This window comes from Bubalus kerabau, chromosome 7 (genome assembly GCF_029407905.1).
Source record: "Bubalus kerabau isolate K-KA32 ecotype Philippines breed swamp buffalo chromosome 7, PCC_UOA_SB_1v2, whole genome shotgun sequence".
Classification (NCBI taxonomy): domain Eukaryota; kingdom Metazoa; phylum Chordata; class Mammalia; order Artiodactyla; family Bovidae; genus Bubalus; species Bubalus kerabau.
This window is the reverse complement of record NC_073630.1, coordinates 65,979,924-66,004,670: the sequence shown is the minus strand read 5'-3', so window position 1 is coordinate 66,004,670 and position 24,747 is coordinate 65,979,924. Positions and strand designations below refer to the sequence as shown.

General features: G+C 38.9%; 1 protein-coding gene across 1 annotated transcript in view; it reads right to left on the bottom strand.

Moving 5' to 3' along the window:
• Positions 1-8,966: 8,966 nt before the first annotated feature.
• Positions 8,967-24,747, bottom strand: part of GRXCR1 (glutaredoxin and cysteine rich domain containing 1) — a 143,868-nt gene continuing 128,087 nt past the window's right edge. The window contains exon 4 of the mRNA XM_055588442.1: positions 8,967-9,251. Within this exon, the coding sequence (XP_055444417.1) occupies positions 9,072-9,251 (180 nt within the window). The 3' untranslated portion in view covers positions 8,967-9,071. The remainder of the gene's footprint in view (positions 9,252-24,747) is intronic.

Below are 24,747 nucleotides of genomic sequence, written 5' to 3'. Positions count from 1 at the left end.
TTCCTGTGAATACATGCTACAATATTTCCTAGCCAGAAAGCAAAAATGTGACAGAAAATATATTGACAATTCTTGTTTCCAGGCAAAATCTACAAGAGACAGGAAACCACTCAAAACAGACTTCTAAAGGCCAAAGCAAATATGTACACTTCACAGCCATGAGTGGCATCTGGTCTCCCAGGAAACAGCACCTTAGATTTGGCACCTGTGCTTCTCCTTAGGGCTTTTCAGGCTTCACATCTTCGTCCATGAAATGCAAAGCAACACACAAAAATATATCATACTCAAAACAGGGACCAAAGCAATCAGCAAATTATTTTTAAAAAGTTTAAAAGATCTCTATTTTCCATTAATCATAATATTTTTCTTTTATTGTATAAAATAGTCACTATATCTAGCACCATTTTCTAGATGATATAAATATTTTGCTTTCTAGCTGAACTGCCTTTTTGTATTTTTTTTTAGCGGATCTTATCTTTTAGGTGCTCAGATAACATTGATATTAATATTCTTCTAACAAGTGGATGGAAAGAAAAGGTTTAAGATCACAGAACAGAGAAAGGAAAAAGTAAATACTTAAGAGAAACAGAATGCTAAATGAGGCCTGTGCTGTGTCAAGAATCAATATGGATTTTTCTAGATATTGATTAGTATTAAGACTAGGTTTTGGTTTTGCTACACATAAGCAAAGATTTCAGGATATCTTATATTCTTCTCTAAAAGCTGTATCTCCTTTAAAGTCATCTTGCTACTGAATCATGGGTTTTGAGTTTTCCAGTGTGCTCTGTACTATTTTTAATGGAAAAGTTCAAAAAGTTCAGAATAGGGCCAGAATGAAAAGTTTTCATTCTTTCTTTTCTTAGCACAATTATACTTTGAAACATGGATACTCCTCAACAGTTGAAAAAAAAAGTTTTCTCCCATCAAAGAATTTCCAGTGGTTCTCTGAAGAGGAGTGCTTACTGATAAGAATTCATGAAATAGCTTCCAATAAAGCAAAAAAGCTTCAGTATGTTCACTGAGACTATTTTTTAAATTTTTTTAAATTTAATGTTTTACTTTAACATAAATTGTATATATTTGAGATGTACAACATGATGATTTACATGCATATGCACAGTGAAATGGGGCCACACAAGTGGCTAGTGGTAAAGAACCTGCTTGCCAATGCAGGAGACTTAGACGCTGGTTCGATCTCTGGGTCATGAAGATCCCCCGGAGGAGGGCATGGCAACCAGAGAATCCCTTGGACCCAGGAACCTTGTGGGCTACAGTGCATGGGGTCGCAAAGAGTCAGACACGACTGAAGCAGTTTAGCATGCATGCATATAGTGAAATGAGTACTACAGTCAAGTTAATATATCACTTAACAATTACCTTTTGTGTGTGTGTATATGTGTATACCTGCACTCATGTTTGTGTGGTGAGAGCACCAGAAATCTGCTCAACTAGCAAATCTCCAGTATTCAATACAGGATTACTAACTATGGTCATCATGCTATACACTAGATTTATAAAACTTGCTGATCCAATAGAACTACCACTTTGTACCCATTGACTAACATCTCTCCATTTGCCCCACCTCCCCTTCCTTAGTAACCAATCTTTTACACTCTGCTACTATATATTCAACTTTTTAGATTCCACATATAAATGAGACCATGCAGTAGACATTGTGCTAAGTGAAATAAGCCAGACAAAGAGAGAAGCTATCCCTTAAGTGAAGCGGATGTGGAAGTGTTTCACCCTTGCCAAGAACCAGGTATCTTCCAAAGTAATTGAGTCTTCAGTCGAACACAGGCTGCATGCACTTAAGAAAGGCTGGTAGCTAAGCAATACCAGCTGCTGATGAACCTGAAGGGCACTGAGGAAGGTGAGAATGAATGACTTTTAGCATGTTATTAAATGCCCTTGGTTACTGTTACCATCACATCTGTTAGCTGAAGTTTTCTTAGCCAACTTCTGCTTTGCAGACTTTCCAGGTTGGCAGATGCTCCCTACGCCCTCTGTGATACAGTCCTTCTGATACTTCCAGCCTGCTGAATGCTTGCAACCAGGAGAAACACTCCTCTCTGCCTGCATATTTCTGCTACTGCTGCTGCTAAGTCACTTCAGTTGTGTCCGACTCTGTGCGACCCCATAGACGGCAGCCCACCAGGCTCCCCCATCCCTGGGATTCTCCAGGCAAGAACACTGGAGTGGGTTGCCATTTAATAAATCTATCTCTTAAGCATCCTTTGTTTCTTCCCAAATCTGTTGCCTTACAGTTGGGTTTATAAGTATGTGTATAATTATATAAGTAAATAACATTAGGGCTTTCCTGATGACTCAGACAGTAAATAATCTGCCTGCAATGCAGGAGACCCAGGTTCCATCCCTGGGTCAGGAAGATCCCCTGGAGAAGGGAATGGAAACCCACTCCAATATTCTTGCCTGGAGAATTCCATGGATAGAGAATTCTATCCATGGAGGGCTACAGTCCATAGGATCACAAAAAGTCGGACATAACTGAGGGACTCATTAAGTATAATAGTTTATTATAACAGAATATTATATATACTGGTTAAATCTGAACACAAAGAGGAATATATTTATTCTATGGAAACTAAGTTTAATACCTTAGAGATTACGTCATGAAGTCACGTACAAACAAAAAATTATTGTCAAATTATTATAGGAGAGGAAACTACAAATATCAGGTGAAACAATGCCCAAATATAAAAGAATGTTATAATCATATTTTTTGCTGCTTCTGCTGCTAAGTTGCTTCAGTCGTGTCCGATTCTGTGCGACCCCATAGATGGGGACCCACCAGGCTCCCCCGTCCCTGGGATTCTCCAGGCAAGAACACTGGAGTGGGTTGCCATTTCCTTCTGCAATGCATGAAAGTGAAAAGTGAAAGTGAAGTCACTCAGTCGTGTCTGACTCTTCACGACCCCATGGACTGCAGCCCACCAGGCTCCTCCATCCATGGGATTTTCCAGGCAAGAGTACTGGAGTGGGGTGCCATTGCCTTCTCTGATATTTCTTGCTAAAATTTTCACTCTGCTTTGAGGAGCTAAAAACTATCTTCTCTGCTATGTCCGAGGTCTGTGCATGAAACACCGGACAAAACTGTAATTGATACCAATGATTTATCTTTTAAAAAGATCCTGGGATGACAAGAAGATTTTAGAAATTACCATTTATTTACATTGTTAGGTATGTGTCATCTTTTGGTTTCCCCTTCTTAATCTTTTTAAAATATTTATTTACAGCCTGATTGCATTACTCTGTGTCCTTTGCCAACAACCAGCATTTCCTGGCTTTTGAAATAAATGAATAGTTGCAGAGAGGAAATCATAAGAGCACAGAAGCATAGGACAGACCTTTGTCTTCATTTCAGCACTGCCATTTTTGTAGGTGTTTATTTGACTGAATTCCCATTTTATCCCAAAAATAAAGGCAGCTCACATGGACTCTTAGGGTACGACAAATTTGGGTAAATTTCAAGACTTTAGAGAAATGAATTAACATTCTGAGTCATAGTGTGTTACAGTTGTGAGCATAAATGAGATACCTTCTAAAAAGTCAAGCAGACAGAAGTGTCCAATAAATGTAAGTTCATTTCCTTATCTGGTCAGTAATAGGATATACTGGAGGTGCATAATTTTCATGGTAATTAGGACTTTATTCTATGCCTCTGTACAGTACAGTGTTTTTAAAGTACTTTCCCATATATTCTAATTAATCCCACATGACAACAGTGCTGAATAAATATATCAGGTTTAATTACCTCACATTTACATTATAAAACTGAGACAGATAGATGTGCAGTGTCTAAACCAAATTCTCTCTAAAAGTTAACACAAATTTATGTTTAAATAAGGCTATTATGAGCGTATTTTCTGAGCCTGTTGCTCTCATTAACTTCTGCAATTCTACGAGATGCCTGAGATTTTCTTTTAAATTTCATTAATCTTTCATAGTGCTCTTCTTTAGAGCCTCACAAATAACTAGCAGAAAACATAACACTTTAATTCCATGCTGGTGCATGAAAAATAGAATAAAGATAGAAACCAAATTCCTCATGAACACAATTAAACATCAATGAATTTTTATTTTTCTGAACTCATAGTCCAAAATGGGGCCTGAAAATTAGAACCCCTTGTACTGTCGTATTTCTCCAGCCTGATTGAAACCCCAGACAAGAGAATATTTCGACCACAGTTGGACTTGCAGAAACACAGAAAAGTCCTGGATTTGATTCCTGGGTCAGAAAGATCCCCTGGAGAAGGGTATGGCTACCCACTGCAGTATTCTTGCCTGGAAAATTCTATGGACAGAGGAGCCTGGCAAGCTATAGTCCATGGGGTCACAAAGAGTCAGACACGATGGAGTGACAAACACTTTCACTTCAGTCAAGGCCTGAGTAGTCAGGAATTTCTGGATAGGTCTTCAGAACTGTGTTCAAATTGTGATATGAAACTGTTCACTGATGCAAGAAACTCTTCCTATTTCTCGTCAGAGAGGAAAATCTACTCTCAAGTAGCCATAATTTGTACCACTGTCTTAATTCTGGTCATACTTAATTTCCTGTTGCCTCCCACCTGTGATAAAGCCATTCTATAAATTAATTTTTCCTATCCTTTAGCTTCATATAAGTGGAATCACATAGTACATTTATTTGTATCTGGACAAGTTTATTCATAAAATGATTTTAAGATTCATCCATTCACTAGGCAGTGTCTACCTGTATTAGTACATGACAATTTGCTTATCAATTCTCCTCTCAGTGGGCATTTGAAATCTTTCTGCTTTTTGGCTCTCATGAACACAGCCTCCATGAAACTTTTATACAATGTGGACGTATGTTTTTATTTCTGTTGCATAAACAACTAGGAGTAACATTGCTGAGCATGCAGTTAGAGTATGTTTACCTTTATTGGTTTTTAGTCGCTATGTCGTGTCTGACCTTTGTGACCCTGAGGACTGTAGCCCGCCAGGCTCCTCCGTCCATGGATTTCCCAGGCAAGGATACTGGAGTAGGTTGCCATTTCCTTCTTCAAGGGATTTTCCCAACTCAGGGATGACACTCATGTCTCCTGCATTGGCAGGTGGATTCTTTACCATTAGCGCCACCTGGGAAACCCAGGTGTTCACCTTTATTAGAAACAATCAAATGGCTTTCCTAAGTGCTTGTACCATTTAACATTTCATTAGCAGTGTATAAGAATTTAAGTTATGCCATATACACACCAAACTTTAAGTTTTCAGTTTTTTAATTTTAGCCATTCCAAATTTTATATGGCAGTATCCCATTGTGGCTTTAATTTGCATTCCCCTAATGACTAATGATATGTATTTCCTCTTTGTTTTGGCCACCCACGTATCTTTTTTTGTGGTGTGTCTACTATCCATCTCTCTATTAGATTGTTTTTATTGTCAATTTTTCAGAAATACATATATATATATATATATATATATGATATGGGGGCTTCCCTTGGTGGCTCAGATGGTAAAGAATCTGCCTGCAGTGCAGGAGACCTGGGTTCAACCCCTGGGTTGGGGAAGATCCCCTAGAGAAGGAAATGGCAACCCACTCCAGGATTCTTGCCTGGAGAATTCCGTGGATAGAGGAGCATGGTGGGTTATAGTACATGGGGTCGCAAGAGTCAGACACAACCGAGCAACTAACACTTTCACTTTCATACGTAGATATAAGTCCGATGGCAGATATTTGTGCTGTGATTATTTTCTCATGGTTGTGGCTTCCATCTTCATTTTTCAAAACATTGTCTTTCAACGAGGAGATTTTAAATTTAATTAAGTACAATTTATCATTTTTTTATAGTTAGATATCTTGTGACTAGTTGAAAGCATCTTTGCCTACCCCAAGATTGTGAAGATATTTTCTTGATTTAGCTTTAACATGTCAATAGTTTCTCAATTTAAACACTATTGGCTGGACTAGGCAATCTTTTTTTGAGGGGAGGTGTGGTCCTATGCTTTGTGAGATGTTAAGCAGGACCTTGGTCTCTAACCCCTAGGTGTGGCAGCATTAGAGGTAGTAGCAGTGGTAGCAGTAGTTTTCAAGGTCAATTTTTCCATATAGGAATCTAGTGGTTCCAGCACTATTTGTTTAAAAGATTCTCCATTTCCCATTGTCTTGAACTGGCAAAAATCAATAGAAATCAATTTGATGTTAATATGTGTGCCTATTTCTGTATTTTCTAGTTTACCCCATTGATCTATTTGTCTATACTTATTTTTCTCTGTTCAAAACTTTCTTGACTATTCTAGAATGCTTGCATTATAATATATATTTAGAATTGTTGGTTGGGTTATACAAAGAATTTTATAGGATTTTAACTGAGATTATTTTGGAACTATAGACATCTTTAAAATGATGACTTCTGATCCATGAAGTCATGGTATATTTCTCCATGTATTTGGGTTCTATAATTTCTCAGTAAAATCTATGTCATAATTTTAAATATAGACAATTTTAAATATAAACATCTTTTGTAAAATGTATTCCACGTACTTGATGTTTTCTGATGCTATTATAAATTGTATTGTTTTAGTTTTATACTCTGTTGCTGTATATACTTCTAATTTTTTTATAAAGAGCAAATCTAATTATTTTGCAAGCTTTATCGATGGCACCCCACTCCAGTACTCTTGCCTGGAAAATCCCATGGACGGAGGAGCCTGGTGGGCTGCAGTCCATGGGGTCACGAAGAGTCAGACACGATTGTGCGATTTCACTTTCACTTTTCACTTTCATGCATTGGAGAAGGAAATGACAGCCCACTCCAGTGTTCTTGCCTGGAGAATCCCAGGGACGGGGGAGCCTGGTGGGCTGCCGTCTGTGGGGTCGCACAGAGTCGGACATGACTGAAGCGACTTAATAACAACAACAATTCTAGAATTTACTAGTTTATATAATCCTCTTGATTTTCTGTATCACAATCACATTATTTACAGACAATGAGATTTATTTTTTCCAATTTTTATGACTTTTTTCTTGCCTTATTTCACTATCTAGCACCTCCATCACAATGTTGAATAGAAGTGTTAAAAGTGAACATTCATGCCCTCTTCTTGATCTTAGGGGTAAAGCATTTAATATTCTACCATTAAGTGTGCTGCTAGCTGTCGAGTTTCATATTCAACAAACTCCTTTCTCTTCCTTGAGTGCTGAGTTTTGTTCTTGCAGGCAATCACATACTGAAAAATATCACAATACCATGGAAATTTGGCTTTAGGTCTTTCAGGGGCAAGTCTGTTTTGTTTCTTCCCTTAGCTTTACAACATAGCCCTTACTTCTTGGCCTTAAGATAGGGCCCTTCTGAGAGTTCAGGAAATATTCATTGTTTACCACTTCAACTCGAAATTCTTACTTTGCAGCACAGGCAGCTGCTGAAATCTCTGCTCAATTGTTTTACCTCCTGGACACTTCCTTCCTCTGTGTATGGACGTTAGGATTCAGCCAAGGACTTCAGTGGAATTTATGAGCAGACTTACATGCTCCCCTCTCTTGGGTTCTCTCATTTCTTAAAATTTTCCATTCAATTCCAGGTACTCTGCAGCCTCAAATTCCAGTTTTATCTTTTCAAATCAGTAACTTGGTACTTTCTTTATGATCTATATTCTGTGCAAACTGGGAAGTGTTCTCAGAGGGTAAGCTGGATAAAGGTAGGGTTTATTTTGTTTCCTTTCTTCCACTGACTGAAATCCTTCTGATTTTTTTCTAGTTTTAGTTGCTTTCCAATATCTTCAACAGTGTTTTTTTCTTATTTTGTTCAGAGTAAATGTGTGTATAGCAGGAGGCTTAGTCAGCCAAAAACTGCTCCATTATTACCAGATTATAACTATCCATATTGGAGGTCTTACAGTTCCTCAAACAAAAATTTTTCTCTGATCTGAGTTCCCAAATATGCTATTTCTCTACCTAAAATATTCTCTCTCTTACTCTTTGACCAGTTGGCTTCCAACTACCCATGATGTCTCTTTAAATATCAGTCACTCAACAAAGTCTACTCTTAAACTATTTCCTAACTCATCCAGGTTTGCCTTGCTGCTACACATTCCAAGAGAACCCTGTATTATTTTTGTCATAGTTATAAGGTTCATCCTGTGTATGGTTATCTATTTAATACTTCCCTCTTTCTTAAGAGTGTAACCTCCATGAAAGCAAAAGCTTTGTCTTGCATTCCACACCTGGCTGACTAGAAAGTACTTGGTAAATATTTATATCTTTCTGCAAAACCAAGATGTAAAATATTTTGATTACCTTGTCACAGATATTGTGAAGGTGATTTATTAAAAATCATTCATAAAGGAATCCATCAGAGCACAGACATGTGTACAGGTAGGTATTAGCTGATAATTATAGTAAAATTTACTTTTGCCTACTTTGCTAATATTTTCTACTATATGTTCAAACTATGTAATATTTTGTGTCCAGCTCAAGAGAGTGGCGATAGTAGAAGACAGCTGTTTAAAAATATAAATTCAGAGAAGTCTGGCAGCTATTGAAATACATTCAATAACATTAATGATTTATCATTAATATCATCAGCCCCAAGACTACTTTTACAGCTTTAAAAATAATTTACTGCTTAAGCATAAGTATGATATTCTTTTCCACTAACCAGAGCTCTCTTCTCCCCTACAGCTGAGGCTCACATATTAATAAAATGTATGCATCTGGAGAGCTGAATGAACTGATCCTAGACAACAGGGTGGCATTGTGATAGACACCATTCGATATATTTATATTTTCTTTAGAAAATCAAACACAGTTAGGGAATCAGACTTTGAATATCTTGGAATTTTATCAGGTCCTCCATTAATTCAGGTTAGAATCCAGGGTCTAGGACAGGGCTTGGCACACAGTAGCTGTTGAATAAATATTTATTTAATACATCAATGAACGTAGTCACGGCAAAAATTCCAAACAAAGGAAATTATAATAAACAAAGTTTATTGATTAATCCAGAAACATAGACATTAAAAAAGAAAAAACGTATAAACCAAATTATTGCTTTCAGTCAATGACACCAGGTGCTCTGTGGATGTGAACTCTAACCCACACAGCTCTTACAGCGCTGAAGACCATTCTCGTTGCAAGCCGTGCACTTCAGGGCCTTGAAAGAGTCTGTAAAGCAGTTTCGAAACACTGACATCTTGCTTCCATGGCAGACAGAGCACGGAAGAAAGCCAAAGCCCCCACAGGAGGGACACTCGTGTGGATGCTGCACTCTCTGGATAGGTAACAGGAGGACAAGAAGGATAGGATTTGTGTTAGCATGACAATGCCATCAGCCTTCCTGTCTTTCTGTACTATAGACCGTTATAAAACAATACCAACATATGACGATGGAGGACTTGCAATCATCTAGCATTATAATATAAAATAGATGCACAGGAAGTGCTCTCTAACATTTCCTTTATTGTCTCATTGATGGCCATCAACAGCACAAGCTTGGTGCTTAAAGGTTGGTACATTTTAAGTTAAAGGGCACATCATTTGAAAACTTCCAGAACTCCATCATATGAAAACACATATTTACAAATCAAAGAAATTCAGAAGATGGTAATTTGCCCTAAAGGAAAATACTGTAACTTTCCTTTTAGTATCGCTTCCTAGTTTTGTATCTTTGTTTATAGAATAGCAGCACTAATAGTGAGTCTGGAAAATAAGAAAAAATAAAAGCTGGATTGGAGGAGCCTCTGTCAACTGAAGATCCATCATCATATTGAACGTATAAATAATGCTTTGTTTTTTAAAAAGCACTTCCAAATGCATCACTACATAGAATCTTCTCTCATCTCATCCTTCACACATAAGAATACCTTCCTATGTAAAGCAGCTAATTCAAACATCATTGTGCTGTGCTGTGCTGAGTCTCTCAGTCGTGTCTGACTCTTTGTGACCCCATGGACTGGCACCCTCCAGGCTCCTCTGACCATGGGGATTCTCCATGCAAGAATACTGCAGTGGATTGCCATGCCCTCCTCTAATATCATTACCTTCATTTTACATTTAAAGAAACAGACATAGAACTCTTGAGACTTATCTAAGTCCATAAAACTACCCACCGTAACTATCAGCCTTTCTACCTCAAGTAAAAATAAAGTACCCATTACAGCATAATGAAATTAACTAGGAAGCATGCTGTTGTTGTTGCTGCTGTTGTTTAGTCAAGTCGTGTCCAACTCTTTTGCTACCCCGTGAACTGTAGCCGCCCAGGTTCCTCTGTTCATGGGATTTCCCAGGCAAGAATACTGGAATGGGTTGCCAGTTCCTTCTGCAAGGGAGCTTCCTGACCCAGGGATCGAACCGTAGGTCTCCTGCATTTGCAAGTGAATTCTTTACTACTGAGCCAGCATGTTAAGGATATTTTGAAAATTTTCCATACACATTTCCATTCTCTTTTTTGAACATATAACCTCTGCTGGAGTCCACAAGTGGCAACCATCTGCTGGTGGGAGCTTAGGAGCCATTACAAAGAGAATGGGAGTTAATACAAGCTTCGACTTGCAAAATAGGAACTTTCAGCAATGTTTGAAAGCCAGCTTTTATGACAAGAATAATTGCCAAAATATATTTGGGAAATATAGATACACACACACATGCACACACAGACACTCAAACATACCTTACATACTTAGACATACATACAGATTTTCTCTGGAAATTCACAATTGTACTTAATAAAGTCTCCAAAAAATCCAACAGAAAAGGAAACCAATTAACTAGGTTTAACCCACCATGTTCCCAGCAAGAAATTCTTTCCTAGAAAGCAACTACAATGTTCTCATAAAAATGTGCTTTGGGAAAGAAACATTAAGGATCTGATTGCTTTAAAATTTATATATTTCCAGACCACTTTTCAGAGCTGCATATTCTGTATTCAGTAAGATTCATTTACAGTTTCCATTTGACTATGCTATTAGATCGAGATAGCAAAATTCATGTCATATCTTATTTTTAGCAACAGAATTACTTTGATGGAAAGTAGTGATTTCTAGTCTGAAAGACACAAACAAGAAACGTTGTCAAGTTTGTAAAGATTCAAAGCTCTTCCAAAAAGTTAGATTGTATGTAGCAATTTAATTTCTCTGTAGCTGGATTTTTGTCATTTCCTTGTGCAAGAGTTGACCAAAAAGTGGTGCATCGAACTTACAATTTTGCATGATATAAAAATGTCTTTAGAAAAAAGCTTCATATAAAAACAAAAGCAGTGAAGAAAGAGTGTAGTCTAAAAACAAAATATAAGAGAATTAGTAAGTAATGCTCTTCTTATCAAAGTTTAGAAAGGCTATGATAAGGTAGATAGGCCCTTGACATGCGTTAGAACTAGGCCAGAGATTATGTTAAAAATATTTAATGACTTATACAGAAACAACACCAACTAGTCAGAAAGGACTTATAAAACCCTGAGTCTAGGATGTCACCCATTAGTACTTGATTGTAAATAGGTTTGGCTTTCAAGTAGAGTGGGATCATCAAATTTTGCAACTAAAAATATGTGTTGCCCAGTAGCTTGTGTGTCAGATAGACCATAGATAAATTTTTGTGTAGATATGCCAAAGATTATATGGAACATACTTAAACTAAAAAAATTATTCATAATTTAATTGAGGCTTAAATGTAAGCAGACATCCTATATTTTATCTGGCAACCCTTATAGGGTAGTTGCTTTTACGGAAGAGGAGAGCTGCTTGGGAGTCTTGGAGTAGTAGCTATTTACTAACTAGTATAAACCTTAACAACAAGTATAAACATTTCAATATTTTAAAATTCTTCAATAGCTTAAGATTTTCCCATAAAATACATTTGTGCTGGCAAGCAAAGAACAACAAAGCTAGAATGAATGTGAGTGCTAAGGAGTTTCCTAGGCTCATTCACCATCTATGTCACTTACTCCAAATACCAGGCTTTTAACACAGAGAAATAATAATAATAAACACGCAATCAAATTAAAAATTATTGAAACCAAACACAACCCTATAGGCTTTCCTGGGGACAAACACCTTCCCACATCATCCACCACCTCTTGTTTATAGAAAAGCTTTAGCCTCCTAGCCTTCCCTGAGTTACAAAGAGTAAATTTAACCAGAAAAGTGAAAAAATGCAGAAACAAATGAAAACAGTCAGGCAAGACAAAATAATAATAGTTTGACTGTGTGGATCACAATAAACTGTGGAAAATTTTGAAAGAGATGGGAATACCAGACCACCTGACCTGCCTCTTGAGAAACCTATATGCAGGTCAGGAAGCAACAGTTAGAACTGGACATGGAACAACAGACTTATTCCAAATAGGAAAAGGAGTATGGCAAGGCTGTATATTGTCACCCTGCTTATTTAACTTCTATGCAGAGTACATCATGAGAAACTCTGGACTGGAAGAAACACAAGCTGGAATCAAGATTGCTGGGAGAAATATCAATAACCTCAGATATGCAGATGACACCACCCTTATGGCAGAAAGTGAAGAGGAACTAAAAAGCCTCTTGATGAAAGTGAAAGAGGAGAGGGAAAAAGTTGGCTTAAAGCTCAACATTCAGAAAACGAAGATCATGGCATCTGGTCCCATCACTTCATGGGAAATAGATGGGGAAACAGTGGAAACAGTGTCAGACTTTATTGTTTTGGGCTCCAAAATCACCACAGATGATGACTGCAGCCATGAAATTAAAAACGCTTACTCCTTGGAAGGAAAGTTATGACGACCAACCTAGATAGCATATTCAAAAGCAGAGACATTACTTTGCCAACAAAGGTCCATTTAGTCAAGGCTATGGTTTTTCCAGTGGTCATGTATGGATGTGAGAGTTGGACTCTGAAGAAGGCTGAACACTGGAGAATTGATGCTTTTGAACTGTGGTGTTGGAGAAGACTCTTGAGAGTGTCTTGGACTGTAAGGAGATCCAACCAGTCCATTCTGAAGGAGATCAGCCCTGGGATTTCTTTGGAAGGAATGATGCTAAAGCTGAAACTCCAGTACTTTGGCCACCTCATGCGAAGAGTTGACTCATTGGAAAAGACTCTGAAGCTGGGAGGGATTGGGGGCAGGAGGAGAAGGGGATGACAGAGGATGAGATGGCTGGATGGCATCACTGACTCAGTGGATGTGAGTTTGAGTGAACTCCAGGAGTTGGTGATGGACAGGGAGGCCTGGCGTGCTGCAATTCATGGGGTCACAAAGAGTCGGACGCAACTGAGCGACTGAACTGAACTGAACCATGTAATAAAGTCAACTCCTTTTGTTACTCCTCAAGGGCAAAAGGTAATATCCTGAGCCATATCCCTGATTTGTTTTGCAGACAATAAGATTCCCACCCCCACCTTGGCACATCAAGTGTTAGTTTCTCAGTCATGTCAGACTCTTTGCGACCCCATGGACTGGAACCCCCCAGGCTCCTCTGCCCTTAGAATTCTCCAGGCAAGAATACTGGAGTGGGTAGCCATTCCCTTCTCCAAGTGATCTTCCTGATCCAGGGATCAAATCCCGGTCTCATGCATTGCAGGTGGATCCTTCACCATCTGAGCCACCAGGGTAGCCTCAAGTGGAAGAAGTGAGCTGCATGCTGATCACTAGTATGTAGACACCAGGGAGCTTGGAATCAGAAGGTTGAGGACGTTAACTCACCCCGTCACCTCACCACCAGCCAGTCAGGTGGATGTCCATGAGCAGTCAAGCATCCTATGACCTTCTCCCTCCTTTTAAAAATCCTTCCTTGAAAGTCATTGGGGAATTCAAATGTGAGCGGTCCATACTTCTTTATTGGCCCCACACTGGATGCCTCACAATAAATGCTGTATTTTCCTTCACCACAACTTGGTATGAGTAGATTGGGTTTACTGTTTGGGCAAGTGGACCCAAATTTGGTCTGGTAACATTATCTTATATCATGGGCCTGGACCATGACTTCCAAAGATTACTTTCAAAGGGCCAAAATATCAAATGTTAAATATATGATGAGTCTGCTATTTAATAACTTCTCTGCAATTCAGAACACATAAATTTCCTAAAATGAAGTTAATATATAAACACTATATATACACTATGTGTTTATAATATATATATTTATATATTTGTGTTTATATATTATAAATATACTTATATATTTATAATATATAAACACTACAAAATCCACAGTGTCCATTTTAAAGGGAATCACAGATAGACCAAGGTCATCCTAAAACAACTTTGTCAGAATTACACAATGCTATGGTAAAATTTGTCTTTTACTTATAGAGTTGTTGAGACAATTTAATGAGTAAATTCATATAAAGTGAATAGAATACTGTCTGGCACATAGTAGCTACTCAGTAAGGCTAATAGCCATTATTTTATTAATAAATCCTAATCTGAAGAGATTTTTATTAACTGCTGCTTCAAGCTAAATTGCTTGTGGTCACATGACACAGTCATTTTCTGCCACTAATATAGACATTTTATTTAAACACCATGTCTATACTTGGTCTTCTGGTCTAAAGCCTTGCCACTGTAAGAAAAGGAGAGTAAATGTATTTTGATTCACATGTGAATTCTGATGTCTTGGAGCACAGCATTGGAAAGATTCTGAGGCTCTCAAGAAAATTCAGCCCTTTAGCCATAAACTTGGGAGAAAAAAGAATGGCTTACCCAGCACGTACGGTTGTATGATCAGGCCACTCAACATGGCTGTTCTCTTGCTCTCTACATCCGGTGCTCAGTTAGTCCCTGCTTCACCTACACTCTCTTGCATGACTGACCTTCCTTCCAAACAAAAAAATTTGTTTATTTATTTATTTATTTATTTTATTTTTGGCTGCACTCGGTCTTCGTTGCTGCGTGCAGCCTTTCTCTAGTTGCATCAAGCGGGGGTACTCATTGCAATGCACGGGCTTCTCATTGCAGTGGCTTCCCTTGTTTCCAAGCATGGGCTCCAGGCACACTGGCCTCAGTAGTTGCTGCACCTGGACTCAGTAATTGTGGCTCATGGCCTTAGTTGCCCCAAGGGATGTGGGATCCTCCTGAACCAGGAGTTGAATCAGTGTCTGCATTGGCACATAACCCACTCCAGTGTTCTTGCCTGGAGAATCCCAGGGACAAGAGCCTGGTGGGCTGCCGTCTATGTGGTCGCACAGAGTTGGACACGACTGACGTGACTTAGCAGCAGCAGCAGCTACTATGTACTACTATTCTTAATTAACCACTGGGACCACCAAGGAAGCCCCTGACCTTCCTTCTTAATTGTAGAGCCTAATTAGTAAATATCTATATACTTGTCCCTCGCCCAAGTTTGTTATTGTTCTAATCTTTAGATAAGAATGGCTCCCCTTTGATAGTTTAATGAAGGGAAGAACTCTGCCCCAGGAGGGTACATAGCCTAAGGGGATAAAAGAGGAAATCCTCCTCTGCTGATTTCCCTAGTAACCAATGAGCCAGTCTACAATATTTCTCCCTATAACTGGTAGTCTCCTTATTCTTCCCGGGAGTGAAGACCTCTGCTGCTGTGTCCAGCCTGCCATCTGCCTCCCAGCAGTGGGATGTTGCTCCAGGACCCTTCTGCTTCAGATGTGTTGTTGTTGTTGTTCAGTCACTCAGTCACGTCTGACTCTTTGCAACCCTGTGGACTACAGCATGCCAGGCTTCCCTATCCTTCACCATCTCCCAGAGTTTGCTCAAACTCATGTCCATTGAGTTGGTGATGTCATCCAACCATCTCGTCCTCTATCATCCCCTTCTCTTCCTGCCTTCAACCTTTCCCAACATCAGGATCTTTTTTCTAATGAGTCAGCTCTTTGCATCAGGTGACCAAAGTATTAGAGCTTCAGCATCAGTCCTTCTAATGAATACTCAGGGTTGATTTCCTTTAGGATTGACTGGCTTGATCTCCTTGCAGTCCAAGGGACTCTCAAGAGCCTTCTCCAACACCACAGCTCAAAAGCATCAATTCTTCAGTGTTCAGCTTTCTTTCTTGTAAGAAAGATGTGTAAGATCTCCCATCGATTAAACTTCTGATGTCTCTGTTACTGACTCTGGGCTCTTTCTTCAGCAAATACAGTAACTGCAGGCCTGAAGGCGGCAGCCCAACAAGAGTCTATATCCAGTACCTGATGTAATAGAGACTACCTCATTTTACAAATGATGAAACAAAGATTTTTAATGAGTAAAAGTGAATGTTCAGATCACAGAGAAATTTGAAAACAGATTTCCACTTTCAGTGAAGAGGTTGACTACAGACAATTTGATCTTCAAACAGTTAAGAAATCTAGAGTAGCTCTTCAGTGTCCTGACACCCAGCAAAGCTAGAAACCAGGCAGACCTGGTTGATAACAGCACCCAGTAAGAGTGCTGAATCTACAGAATGCCCCCTCTTCACAGTGGTTTGGATGGAGGCATGTGCCTTAGGGGCAGTAGTAGTGCTCATGCTCAGTCATATCCGACTCTTTAGAGGTGGAATTTAAGAAAAAAGGAGTAAGAAATCATCCTCCCTTTTAGCTCTATCTGTTCATCTATTCTTGGCCAGGGACTTAAAAAAAAATAAAAATCCAGCGGGCTCATTCCACAAATAAGTTCACATTGCTAGGCACTATGTATGGCATAGTAGATACAGCAGTGAGCAAGAAATTTCCCTGTTCTTTTAATAAGTAGCTCTCAGCTACAAATAAGGATTTATTAGTGAAATATTAACTAATAATGACTAATCTTATTGAGTGGCTATTACATACCAGGCAATGTTCTATTCACTTTACATGAATTCACTCTAAATCTTCTCAACAATCAAGTAGAAGGCTGATCTCATTATAGCGCTATAGAGATTCTTCATTATTTGAGGATGGTCTTGGTTCTCTGGAGGCTCAGCCAGTAAAGCATCTGCCTACAATGTGGGAGACTGGGTTGGGAAGATCTCCTGGAGAAGGCAATGGCACCCCACTCCAGTACTCTGGCCTGGAAAATCCCATGGACGGAGGAACCTGGTAGGCTACAGTCCATGGAGTCGCAAAGAGTCGGAAATGACTGAGCGACTTCTCTTTATTTCTTTCTTTCTTTCTTCTTTCTTTTGGCCTGTTTGTGATTCCATATAAAAATGATGATGTAACTTTTATTATTTATATATTAATTTTATTTTAGGGAATTTATTTGTGGTCTTTGAATATATCCACTTCATACCACAGTCATCTAAATTGAAGCCCCCAAGAAATCCCTAGCCTCTAACAATGGACCAGAGGATAAGAGTGGAGTTCATGTATGATTGTGAAATGGGTTTCTTTTGTGGCACAAACTCAAATTTCATAAATAAGAAGAGCTTTTTGCTGTTCTCTAATGCAGAAACAGGATGCTAAGATCAAGAGTATTTCGTGTTTTTTTTTTTTTCAAGATTAAGGAATGAATGCAATTCTTATTTTTAACCTCAGATCATCTAATCTTATTTTATAAGTACTGGGAACTCTCTTAAGTGTTCTGCCAAGGAAGAAGCAACTTATCTGACTCTCTGTAACCATAAACTCCCTCATCCAGGTTATCTATGAATCAGACTCACTCCACGTAACAGATTGTCACAAAAGTGAACAGTTGGCCTATAGTCATCTCTGGATGATCCATCTTTGTCTACATACTTTGTTTTAAACTATAGTAAACCATTTAAAGTTGGCTTTAAGCTCAACATTCAAAAAACTAAGATCATGGCATCCAGTCCCATCATTTCATGGAAAATAGATGGGGAAACAGTGGAAACAGTGGCTGACTATTTTTCTGGACTCCAAATCACTGCTGATGGTGATTGCAGCCATGAAATTAAAAGATGCTTATTCCTTGGATGGAAAGTTATGACCAACCTAGATAGCATATTCAAAAGCAGAGACATTACTTTGCCAACAAAGGTCCATCTAGTCAAGGCTATGGTTTTTCCAGTGGTCATGTATGGATGTGAGAGTTGGACTAAAAGAAAGCTGAGCACCAAAGAATTGATGCTTTTGAACTATGGTGTTGGAGAAGACTCTTGAGAGTCCCTTGGACTGCAAGGAGATCCAACCAGTACATCCTAAAGGAGATCAGTCCTGGGTGTTCATTGGAAGGACTGATGTTGAAGCTGAAACTCTAATGCTTTGGCCACCTGATGCAAAGAACTGACTTCCTTTGAAAAGACCCTGATGCTGGGAAAGATTGAAGGCAGGAGGAGAAGGGGACAACAGAGGATGAGATGGTTGGATGGCATCACCGACTCAATGGACACGTGTTTGGGTAAACTCCGGGAGTTGGTGATGGACAGGGAGGCCTGGCGTGCTGCGGTTCATGGGGTCACAAAGAGTCGGACACGACTGAGCAACTGAACTGAACTGAACTGAACAACGATTTATTTCAGCAATTGCTTGTTAAGTGCCTAGGAGGCTATTCTCTGTCTGATCAAGCCATTAATAAGCAGAATCATTCCTGATCCTTGATTTGCAGAGTTATGAAATGCTGACACAGTGGAAATATGTTGTTATATTCCTAAATGTATAAGCCAGATTTGTGAATCTGATTCTTGATCCAATGGAATGTACGGCCACAACCTTATTTAAAAAGATGTTCCAATTTCAGAAAGTGGCACCCGGAGCACATGGCCTAGGATTGCCTAGGTAAGTAGATGGTACTCTGCTGCTTTAATCTCTGAACATGCTGTGGCCACCCACTCCATGGAGAGGGAACATCACCCAGAATGTTGCCTCTCCAAGGAGGGTCAGGCCAGCCTTTGATAGCTCCAATGCCTTACACAGACAGCCTGTGCCATTTCCAGCATCCTCGGTGCGTAGTTGAGAATCTTACTTCTGTTCTTCCTGAATGAAAAATCAGGCTTTACAAGGAAAAAAAAAATACTGAAAGTGAACGCTATATTGGTAGCCTCATAGCAATGACATCAAAATGTTTGCTCGAATCTTTAGAAAAACAACAAGGCAGAAAAGCGCATTAGAGCTTCTCTACCATCTGAGATCTTTAATTCAGCGTCTGCCATAACAAGGTGCTTGCTAATACATCTCAGGGCTGCCCTGACTTCCTCTGTGTGGGTACCAGCAGGATCAGCTGTCCATCTCAGTTATTGTTTGGGGGGAATATTTGGACACTCTTCTCTTTTGATCTTTAGCTTGTTTATTAATATAAATAAATATACAAATAAAGTTTACCCCCCAAAAGGTGTTTTTATTCATCCTTTTAACCCAAGCATTCTCTTACATAAAATAAGTCATTTAATCTTCTTTCAGCTAGCCTTATTGAACCCAAGTCTCGTACCAGCTACTGCCACATTTCACTTGCTTCTGCTACCCATGTTTGAAGCCACTGACAAGTCTTCATCAGCAAATCATGCCCCCTCAGCTTCCCAAGGCAAGTTTCACTTGGGTGGAATGTATGCTAGAATTCTTAGGCCAGAAAACTTGAGATGAATTGCTGACACCATTTTTGTGGACCCAGCTGTAGCCACTAAGCCGCTTTCCTCTCCATTACTAGAGTAATTGTTAGAAATTGGGGCCTGAATTACAAAGACCAGGGGAGTCATGGTCTGCTATGCAGCACCCTAGTAACAGCAAATTAGAACTTGGTATGAGCTCTCTGGTTTCTCTCTAAAGGTATTGCCTATTTGCCCATTTTCTGTGCAATGCCATACTAGCATAAGAGCCAAGTGTTAAAAAGCCAGTCTGTTCCCTGGACCTAATACTCTGCCTATCTCCCAGTAAACTTCTCCCCTGGGTCTTAGGTCCTGTCACATATGGTCAGATTTCCCAGACACCAACTTGTCACTTAATTTGAGAGTGAAGGAAGCACAGATTCATGGTTAAGATCAAGGAGTCAAGTTTAGAATCCTGAGTCAAACACTATTTACAAGGTCTGGAGCAACTAACCTAATCATCTAGGCCTCCATTGCCTTGTCTGAAAAACAAAGACAGTAACAGAACCCACCTTGCAGTGTTATTTTGAGGTTTGAATAACTTAATACATATAATACCAGGAATAGGAACAGTACTGCTACTTAGAAAGAAATCCAATGCTTCCTACCTCAGGAATATTTAACTCCTGTTTTATGGCCAAAAGCTAATCAGAAGAATTGGATGTGCTTGGATATGAATCTTGTCTTTTGTCCACTTTTCCTGGTTCTTCCAACTGCTTCTCCAAGGCTAGTCTCTTTCCCTGGGTAAGTTGGCTTAAACCCTAGCACCTTCACAGGCAGTTTAGGGATATCTGGATGGCTGAAAATTCTCTATCAGTTTTGTTATATGGGCAAAGCAGCCCAACAGAGGTATAGCTCTTACAACTCCTATGAATGGTAGAAGCCAGTACCATACCATTGTATTTCAACATTAAGAATAGACTTAAATGTTTCTGGATTATTTATGGCATCTGTAGAATTGAGACAGACTTAATGAAGAGCATAAAATCCTCTTTCCAGGATTCTTTGAGCTGAGAGAGAGAGGTTATGTTAATATATAGAATGATAGTATTAATCAAGTTGCCAAATAAAGGAATTATAGACTCAAAGGAAAAAAGTCCAGGAATAGCTAAGATAAATCATCAATCTTTAAAAAGAAGAGTAATGAGGGACATTCGCTCTATAGGATCCTAAAAAGTGCTATTAAACCACAGGAATAAAAATAGTACAATATTGGTAAAACAGGAACAAACAGATCAAGGGAAATTATTAGAAAGCTCAGACAAAGACCTGAATATATATGGGCAATTCTTATAATATAAAATTGGCAGCGAACATTCATTGGATTATTGAAAAAGCAAGAGAGTTTCAGAACAACATCTACTTCTGCTTTATTGACTATGCCAAAGCCTTTGACTGTGTGGATCACAACACACTGTGGAAAATTCTTCAAGAGATGGGAATACCAGACCACCTGACCTGCCTCCTGAGAAATCTGTATGCAGGTCAAGAAGCAACAGTTAGAAATGGACATGGAACAACAGACTGGTTCCAAATAGGGAAAGAGGTACGTCAAAGCTGTGTATTGTCACCCTGCTTATTTAACTTATATTCAGGCAATGGCACCCCACTCCAGTGGGGTGGAAATCCCATGGATGGAGGAGCCTGGTAGCCTGCAGTCCATGGGGTCGCTAAGAGTCAGACACGACTGAGCAACTTCCCTTTCACTTTTCACTTTCATATATTGGAGAAGGAAATGGCAACCCACTCCAGTGTTCTTGCCTGGAGAGTCCCAGGGACGGGGAAGCCCAGTGGGCTGCTGTCTGTGGGGTCACACAGAGTCAGACACGACTGAAGTGACTTAGCAGCAGCAGCAGAGTACATCATGAGAAATGCTGGACTGGATGAAGCACAAGCTGGAATCAAGATTGCCAGGAGAAATATCAATAACATCAGATATACAGATGACACCACCCTTATGGCAAAAAGTGAAGAAGAACTAAAGAGACTCTTGATGAAAGTGAAAGAGGAGAGTGGAAAAGTTGGTTTAAAGCTCAACATTTAGAAAACTAAGAACATGGCATCCAGTCCCATCACTTCATGGCAAATAGATGGGGAAACAGTGGAAACAGTGACAGACTATTTTCTTGGGCTCCCAAATCACTGCAGATGGTGACAGCAGCCATGAAATTAAAAGATGCTTGTTCCTTAGATAAAAAGTTATGATCAACCTAGACAGCATATTAAAAAGCAGAGACATTACTTTGCCAACAAAAGTCCATCTAATCAAAGCTATCGTTTTTCCAGTAGAAAATAGAAAATTCCATCCATTTTCTCACATGTATGGATGTGAGAGTTGGACTATAAAGAAAGCTGAGTGCCAAGAATTGATGCTTTTGAACTGTGGTGTTGGAGAAGACTCTTGAGAGTCCCTTGGACTGCAAGGAGATCCAACCAGTCCATCGTAAAGGAAATCAGTCCTGAATATTCATTGGAAGGACTGATGCTGAATCTGAAGCTCCAATACTTTGCCACCTGATGCGAAGAACTGACTCATTTGAAAAGACCCTGATGCTGGGAAAGAATGAAAGCAAGAGGACAAGGGGACAACAGAGGTGAGATGGTTGGATGGCATCACCAACTCAATGGACATGAGTTTGAGTAAACTCCGGGAGTTATTGATGGACAGGGAGGCCTGGTGTGCTGCAGTCCATGGGGTGGCAAAGAGTCAGACATGACTGTGTGACTTAACTGAATTGAAAATTGGCAAAACAAAGCAATAAATAAATAATATATTATTTAATAGAGGATGCTGGAAATCTCACTATGTATAAGAAAATGGAAATGGATTCTTCATTAATGAAAGAACCAGATGGTAACAAGTATAAAGTGAACAGAAGAAAATGTAGGCTGATATCTTCTGACCTTATGACAGAAGGATACTTCATAAATAAAAGTTAAAAAGCACAAAAATAAGGACAAATGGTGGGTTAGATTATATCAGAAGGTTTCTATTGGATGAAGGACACCAAGAAAGAATCTAAAAATAGGGAAGGAAATATTGACAATAATTAAAACCAACAAAAAGTTAACATCTAGACTATAGAGGATCTTCTGAAAGCCAACAACAACAGCAAAAGTTCCAAGATTTTTAATGGGAAATGATAAGAATATACAACATAAAGAAAAGAAAGAAAGAAAATGAAGTTGCTCAGTCATGTCCGACTCTGCGACCCCATGGACTGTAGCCTACCAGGCTCCTCTGTCCATGGGATTTTCCAGCCAAGAGAACTGGAGTGGGTTGCCATTTCCTTCTCCAGGGGATCTTCCCAATCCAGGGATCAAACCTGAGTCTCCCTCATTGTAGGCAGATGCTTTACAGTAATATACAACATACAGAAGAAGAAATTTAAAAATTTAACAAACATACAAGGAAATGCCCAAACTCAATGGTTATCAGAAAAACATTATTAAAATGATAAGGCTATATATCTTTATCCCTACTACCTTGGCAAAAATTATGGAACAACGTAAAACATTGTGGGGAATGTGAGAACATAGGAAACCTCTTTCTCTGTAGGAGGGAGTATTGGATGGTGCAAACATAATGAAGAGCCATCTGGCACTACCTGAAAAAGTGGGGATACACATAAGCTATTATCCAGTGATTTCTACTCTCAGAGAAATTCACAAACGAACGTGGTCAAGGTTACTCCTTGCAGCAGTTTATTTGAAGGAGAAGTTAGAGGACATCAGTGGATGAGTAGATTAAAAATAGTATGGGAGCTACGTACAGCTGCACTGTCCAAAATATAAGCTATTTGTCAGATATGGTTAATTATATTACTTATTTAAAAATTTTTACTTGATTTGAATTTAAATCAAATAGAGTTAAATAAAATTAAAAATTCAGTCACACTATTCTTTAAGTGCTCAATAGCCACATGCATCCAGTGACTACTATGTTGGATAGGATACAGTAAAAACATCTCCATCATCAGAGAAAGCTGGATTCAATTGTACTGTCCTGGAGAAGTATGAAGCAATTTAAAAGAGGGGATGAAAGGTTCACGTAGTAATATAGGTGGTTCTTAAAAGCATAGTGCCTATAGAAAGGAATTTGAAACACAATTAGGTGTGTTACATAACATCATTTGTATAAATAAAAGTATGCAAAGAAAATAATAATACACATTGAGTTAAATCACTTAAATTAAAAGGCACATATTAACCCAAATTGATGGTTTCATCAAATTGATGGGACTGAAGTACAGTATAGGGATGAAAGGAAAGAAACAAACCCATCTATACAGATTTTAGAGCTGAGAGGAGTTTTAGATTATGAAGTACACACCATCATTGTATTTGTCCTTCTGGGCAAGATTACAATATGAATAAAACATGATTCCTAACACCAAGGAGCATATAGTTCATTTGGGACACGACTCAAATGTTCAAATAAAAGAGGTAAGAAAAATTAAATGACTGTGATTAACACCTGAGAAAAAGAGGGATACAGGAATGCGAAGGTGGGAGAAATCTGGAATGATGTAGGAAAGATGTAATGCCGCAGAGGGGCCTTGATGAAGGTAGAGGAAAATGAGGCAATGGAACAATAGCAGGCTAGGCAGACAGAAGGAAAGGGAGTAAGAAGCCATGAAGTGGAAGGAATGGAAGAAAATCAGGAAAGAGGTCAGCAAAGGAGACTGGACCACAAACAGCTGGCCATGGCACATCCATACCATGTAACCATATTGCATGGTTCACCTGGGAAAGTCTGAGTCATGTTCACTGTCCCAGAAAAATTACTAATGCACCTTTTTCACTCTCAAGATGACCCAGTTAGGCTATAAAATATACATAATTTGATTCTACATATAGAGAGAAATAGGCTGATAAAATTGAGAGATATTAAGGACTTTCTGGGTACATACTGATTTGATACATTATATATCCAAATAAATATTTCTGAGATGTAGTAATTATAAGTACAGGAACAAAATTAAAAGGTGCACTTTTGGAGAAATAAGTTTTTCTGTTATCTTTAGAAATGGCGAGCTGGTCTTTGGGAAAAAGGAAAATAATTTACATAAAAAATGTTATTTGTGCTTCCAGACAATGGCCTGACTTGAAATACCTCATCAACATCTCTATAACACAGAATTAGGTTCTAATAAAGCTGACTGGAATTTTCACCTAATACTATGAGGTTGTTAGAAACTAACACTAAAGTCACTCTAGCTGGAGCAAACTTCACGGCAGGTGGTAGCAAATTAAAACTGCCACACGTATCCTGTTACATATTTGTAAGAACGTGCAGGGAAAAATTCAATTAGGGAAACTCAATTACAATCA